Source organism: Heterodontus francisci, chromosome 9, assembly GCF_036365525.1.
Source record: "Heterodontus francisci isolate sHetFra1 chromosome 9, sHetFra1.hap1, whole genome shotgun sequence".
In the NCBI taxonomy this organism is placed as follows: domain Eukaryota; kingdom Metazoa; phylum Chordata; class Chondrichthyes; order Heterodontiformes; family Heterodontidae; genus Heterodontus; species Heterodontus francisci.
Window position 1 is genome coordinate 32,439,233 of NC_090379.1, and position 6,000 is coordinate 32,445,232.

Genomic DNA, 6,000 nt, shown 5'->3' on the forward strand with positions numbered 1-6,000 from the left:
ACTTAAGTGAGTATTTATTCTTAATTCCGCTTTCTGCACACACTGCAAGGGCTGCCCTTTGTCCAGTTGGTCTTTGGGAGCCACAGGCTTGACATTGTAGAATGTGATGACACAAGCACAATTATCAAGCATCCTGCAGAAAGTGTTGACATGAGCCCACTTATCAAGATGTCCTTGCCAGGTTCTGCCTATATCAAGCAGGCACCTTGCACATTTTCCCCAGTCACAGCATTGAGTCCTCCTACCTGATGTTGTTTAAATTACTTCAGGTTACATACCTTGCTACAAGATTTTCTACAGACATTATCAAAGTAATTTGTTCTCTACAATTACTTTTGAAAGAGTATCTCGGCATATAAAAAAGCTTCAGGGAGGTGTGAGTCTGTCACCCTCTGCAAGGGAAGGAAAGGAGGAATCTGTTCGAGCACAGAGAGCAAGTCGTCTATCACAACAGTATGCACTTTTAGCAAAGTCTTCAAACATGATAAACACCTGTTGGCGAAATAAAAATCCCTCAGTGTTCTCCCAAAAATGGAATCAGACAAACTAGCTGCCTGTGGAGGCATCATAGGCACCGGCAGGGGGATGGTAACATAGTGGTAATGGTACTAGACTAGTAGTCCAGAGGTCCAGACTAATGCTCTAGAGAAATAAGTTCAAATCCACCATGGTAGCTGGACAAATTTAAATGCAATTAATAAATCTGGAATAAAATGCGAGTCTCATTAATAATGATTATGAAACTGCTGGAGTGTTGTAAAAACCCATTGAGTTCATGAATGTCTTTCAGGAGAGGAAATTTGCAATCCTTACCTGGTCTAGCCTACATGTGACTCCCGACCGATAGCAATGTGGTTGACTCTTAACTCCCCTGTGAGCAAGTGTAGCAAGCCAGTTGTATCAAACCGCTACAGGAAAAAAGCCCTGTAGGTGTACCTACATCACATGGACTGCAGCGGTTCACGAAGGCAGCTCACCACCATCTTCCCAAGGGCAAGTAGGGATGGGCAATAAATGTTGGCCCTGCCAGTAATCCTCACATCCCAAGAACAAATGAAAAAAACAGACACACATATGTTATTTAGGTAAGGCCCAATGTCCAATTTAATGCTGAACTCTGGCCTCCTGGTTTGGGCAGCATTGTGAGCATAGCTCTTCCTTTGAGCTGGATTTTCCCTCCGGGGTGGGACTGTTCCTAGGTCGCAAACTCATTCCGCCCCCTAACCCAGGGGGGTGGGGGAGCCGTGGAAACAGTCACTCATTGGGATTTTCACGAGGTGTCCCCTTAATTGGCATGGAGACAGATTTTCTGTCCAATTAAAGTTGGTGGGTGGGCTCTTGAAACTGGAGGGCCAATCAGAGGCCTTCCAACTGGAGAGGAGCAGCAGACTGCAATGGAGGATAAGTAAGGGAGTGGTGCTTCAACATGGCAAGTACAGTCAGCCTTCCCTCTGCTATAGACAGCAGCCCTCAGCAAGTCTCTGACAGCACTGCCCACTTCAGAGATCCATTGGATGGGCGCTCTCTGTACTGAATGACCCTGTTTACTGACTGGGCTTCTTCCCTGGATGTTCCCTACACTGGCTCCTGATTCTAACTCTTACAGCTATATAGACAATCCTGCCCTGTCTATTCTTCTACTTGGACCATAAGCCATAAACAGAGACTCCCTGAATTGTGACTGATAGGTACGGACATACACGTTGTTTATCGCATATAGACTCTCGCTAGTCTCTCCTGCTTGAAGTAGAACTGCCTTGATCTCTACTTATTCCCTCTCACCAACGTTTTTAAAACTTTAATTAAAAAATTTCTTGCAGCCAGGCCACCACTATTGGTGGGGAGGAGCTCCTCTACAGGGTGGCATGTGGCTGCTCTCACCCAGGCAGGCAGGGAGGTCCTTTAGGCCTGCCCTGAGTGCTGCCTCACCCTCCTGGGCCTGTTGCCAGGTGCCCGCCTCCAGACACCTAAACTGGTCCCCACTGGTACTAATTTTCCAGTTGGCCTCCTTTAATTGGACACTATGGCTTTTAATAAGCCTAATTGGCTACCTGCCATTTGCAGATGGGTAGCCCTGCTGGCCCCGATCCCGCCTCTGCAAAAATGGCCTGGGGTGTGATGGAGCCAGGGAACTGGCATGTGGCAGAAGGGGCTGATCTTCAGCCCTGCCCACCACCAAACCCAGCAGGGGCCAAAAATCCAGCCCTTTGTGTTGTCACGATCCTTTTTTTTTTCTCCTCGGGAAATGAGCGGTGTGCCTTTAATGCTGTAAAAGATTAGTACTTTTTTAAGGCAGCAAGCTCCAGAGATGAGCAAAAGTGCATTCTTGTTGCTTAGCTACAACTATACAAATCGAGAAGAGACGAAATACAATGTTGCCATTTGACTTTAAAGCCGGCTGACAGAGACAGACAGTTAACAGACTGTGCTGGTGCATGAAGGAAATAGGAGAGCTCTCTCTCAGTCTGTCTAAATCCTATTTATTAGACACTCTCAAAATTCTAAAGAAGCTTCAAGCCACAGTAATTTCTTAAAGAAAACAAATTCTTGATCTACTGTGTTCCTCGCTGGAAAGAAGAGTTTGATGCTTCAAATGCTGAACTGAACTGCTGAATTCCCACCTGTGGAAAGATCTTTAGACTCATCAGGCCTTGGAAGACTGCAAGTGAACTTTGTATCAGAGGATCATTCCTCGGGAAGCATAATCTGCAAAGACTTTATTGTTACTTCTATTTTTTCGGGCAATAATTAAACATCAAACTACCATTAGTTTGGGTATATGTATGCGAATGCGGAAGTTAGGTTCTTTAAATAAGTTATAAGGTCTTTAGATATTGGTTTATCTTAATAGTGTTTTAAGATGTTAGTTTTTTTTAATAGCCAGTTAATTTGTTGATATCTGAAGATACCTGGTTAGGTTCGCCTCATTCGGGGGTTACTAGATTGTTTCAGTTCAGCTGCTGCTTTCTTTGATATGTATCAAAGAAGCTTAAAGATATGTACAATGCGACCTGTGGACTGGCGGGACTGAATTGACAGTGTGTTGCTCCCACCGCAATCAGAATCATATATTTTGATTGGGGTCTTTGTCCTGAGCAGTCGTACCATAACAGTGTTTAAATGGTGTGTCAATGATTTCCTATCCCATGAAATATACTTTTGTTATTTATGTAATTCTATTCTATTAGAGTTGACAGAAAGTTCTTCATTTCTGTCTTTTAGAATTGATTTGTGATCACAATTAAGCTGGAACTTTGAATAGCATTTCCGCTAAGAGTTGCAATAAGAGTTTCACAGCTGTAATTAACCATTTCTGCCAGTCACCAGATCAGCTAATTACATTCTGGATTGAATCTGTTCAAAAGACTACTCCTATTTGAATTAACTTGTGTTTACTGGTGTAGTAAAATGGTACATTTCTGGGCTGGCGATTTTCTAAACCAATAAACAGCTCTTGCAGTCTGAATAAATGAATTGGTGCTGTTCTCTTCACTTAAGGCTTCTTGAGTGAATTGTTTTTGTGAATGCACTTAGAACATCTGACATGCAAAGCTGTTGTACTGCATTAATGACAATGATTTTTTTTTAGCATGGTAAATGTATAATATATTAAGACATATAATTCTAGGTGTTGAGTAGCATGGAATCTTTAAAAATTAAACAAACTACTTTTAGATTATAAATGTCTTCCTCTTATGGAACTGGTTCTCGGAAAAGTTACTTAAATGTGGTACTTTCTGTTTAGGTGACGGGTTTTTAAAATTGATAATTGTCAGATCTATAACTTGCTGGTAAATCATGAATAATAAGCTGTGGGGTTTTAATAAGTTAGTTGGTCATTTTATAGTTAGCTGAAACTTCATAACAGTGTAATCAATGAACACTAATTCATAACAATTATGGAGAGTGATGCTGCTGATTCTTCATCAGAAACCCAGAATGTGCTTTGTTAAAAGGAATGGGTCATATGTCTGCTTCTGTGAAAAACTATTTGCTGTGTGTCCTTTAACAGGCAAGACATAAAGGCAACTTTTATAGGTGTGACCTTCCAGTGCAGAGCCTCTTCCTTCAGGAATGAATATAGGAAAATCTTGGGCATGCTGCCCATGAATTTCTTGTCCTGGAATGCTATTTTATAAAGGCAGCCCAAGAAGCATGGTAGCTACATGGAACATCATTCATAATGGAATTTTAAGTCAAGCTCTTGACTAAGACATTACTGCACTTTTAGATGTAGAAATATAGTGATAAAGATGAAAGTGAATGTGTGATAGTTCCTCAAACACTCAGACTAACCTTAACAGTTAATTAAACAGTGCTGAACATTCAGTTCCCAAAAGAGGTGGAAAACTCCCTTTTAACACTGCAAACTTGATCCTTTCCCAAAAACAGATCAAATGCACATGATTAATAAGTACTAACAATTAACATTTTTTCTTTTTGTTTTTCTTACATTTAACCATCCTTCCTTCACTGGAATCAGGAAGCCGATGCGGAAAGAAGAGAATGGGACAAGTCGAGCTGAATATGCAATGACCTCCCAAAACGACAAAATGCTGGACGCAAATAGTGCAATCATTTAACTTTTTTTAAAAAACTACCACAAGTTGTCTCAAGACAGGAGAGTGTTTAGTTCAAAATGCACGCAATGTGCTGTGTGGAAAGGTTGGAAAGGTGTTCTGAAGATAAGGACCTCATTTTAAAAAAAAAGTGAGCACATCAATTATTCAGAGCAGAGAAGCAGACTTCCCTTCAGCCAAGTTGATTGTGAGGTGGAGGATAAGCCTGCCAATCAAAGTAAGAGACAAGACCTCAGAAAGGCATAATCGCAGCCTCCATTGAAAGCAACAACTTCAAGATGCCTCAGCTCCTGGATGAATCTCAACTAGTTCTTGCAATCTATAAACTCTCTCCAAAATAAATGCAATCTATTAAAATAGTTTTAACTTCCTGTATTCAGTTGCAACCAGAGATAGACATGTTGAAGCCTTTACCTGCATAACTCAGTGTCTCCAGAATCAAACAGGTTACAGTGAAAGGGAGAAGATTGTTTCCATAAAACCAATGACTTAACAAAGAGCATTGTCATCTCACACCAAGCGCATTTGCAGTCTGATTGACTATGCAATTTCCTTTATCTAAAGACATCTCGCCTAAATGTACTATTTTTTTCAGAAAATACAACCAGTCAAGTTTTGTGAATCATTTTTAAAACAGGTACTTTTTAAACTTCATTGGCATATATTTTGACTTGATTGGTAAGGCCTTTTTTACGCTGGCAGGTTGTATCCCAGGTTCCTTTAGCATTATTTTAAATCACAATAAATAGTGCTGTTAATAGTCACAAACTTGGCAAAATATTAAGTTTCTTTTCTCAAGACCAAATCAATTGGTTTATATTTCAAGTGAACTTAGAAGCATTTATTTCCTATATCAGACATGTACTGTATAATGATTTGTAGAATTTTGAACATAATGGGCTGGATTTTAAGTGGCCACCACCGAGTGTGGCAGCGGCCGTAAAAGATGGTGGCCCCTATGCGCGATTTTCAGTCCGCGGAGCCAACGCAATCTTAAACGCGGCAGCTCATTAAAATGGCCTGGGCGGCCGGACCCCCCCAATGACGTGGGGAGGGCGGGCGAGCCATCCCGGCAACGGCATCCAGCGCCAATGTGCAGGCACCAGCGCCATCTTTAAAGGATTTAGAGTCCTTGCCGGTAAATTAAAATGTTTAAAGGGCCCACCGCACTACTATTAGGAATTAAATTTTATTCAGACTTTGCATCCCCTCTCCCACCTCCCCAATGAGTTCTCAATAAATGAAATAATCTATACCCCGGAAAGCCAAATTTGGAAATGCCAAATTTTAACCCCTCCATTTTCAGAAAATTTGACACTCCACCCCTTCCCACCATCCCCACAACCGATTGGAGGGGGTTTTCCCCACTCCCACACCCCTCCCGAACTGAAAATTTAACTGCTCCCGCGTCCCCACAGGA

General features: G+C 41.6%; 1 protein-coding gene across 1 annotated transcript in view; it reads left to right on the forward strand.

The window, feature by feature from the left end:
• prima1 (proline rich membrane anchor 1) overlaps positions 1 to 4,981 on the forward strand; it is a 92,876-nt gene extending 87,895 nt beyond the window's left edge. Inside the window, exon 4 of the mRNA XM_068038268.1 lies at positions 4,484 to 4,981. Coding sequence (XP_067894369.1) covers positions 4,484 to 4,583 — 100 coding nt within the window. The 3' untranslated portion in view covers positions 4,584 to 4,981. The remainder of the gene's footprint in view (positions 1 to 4,483) is intronic.
• Positions 4,982 to 6,000: the final 1,019 nt, after the last annotated feature.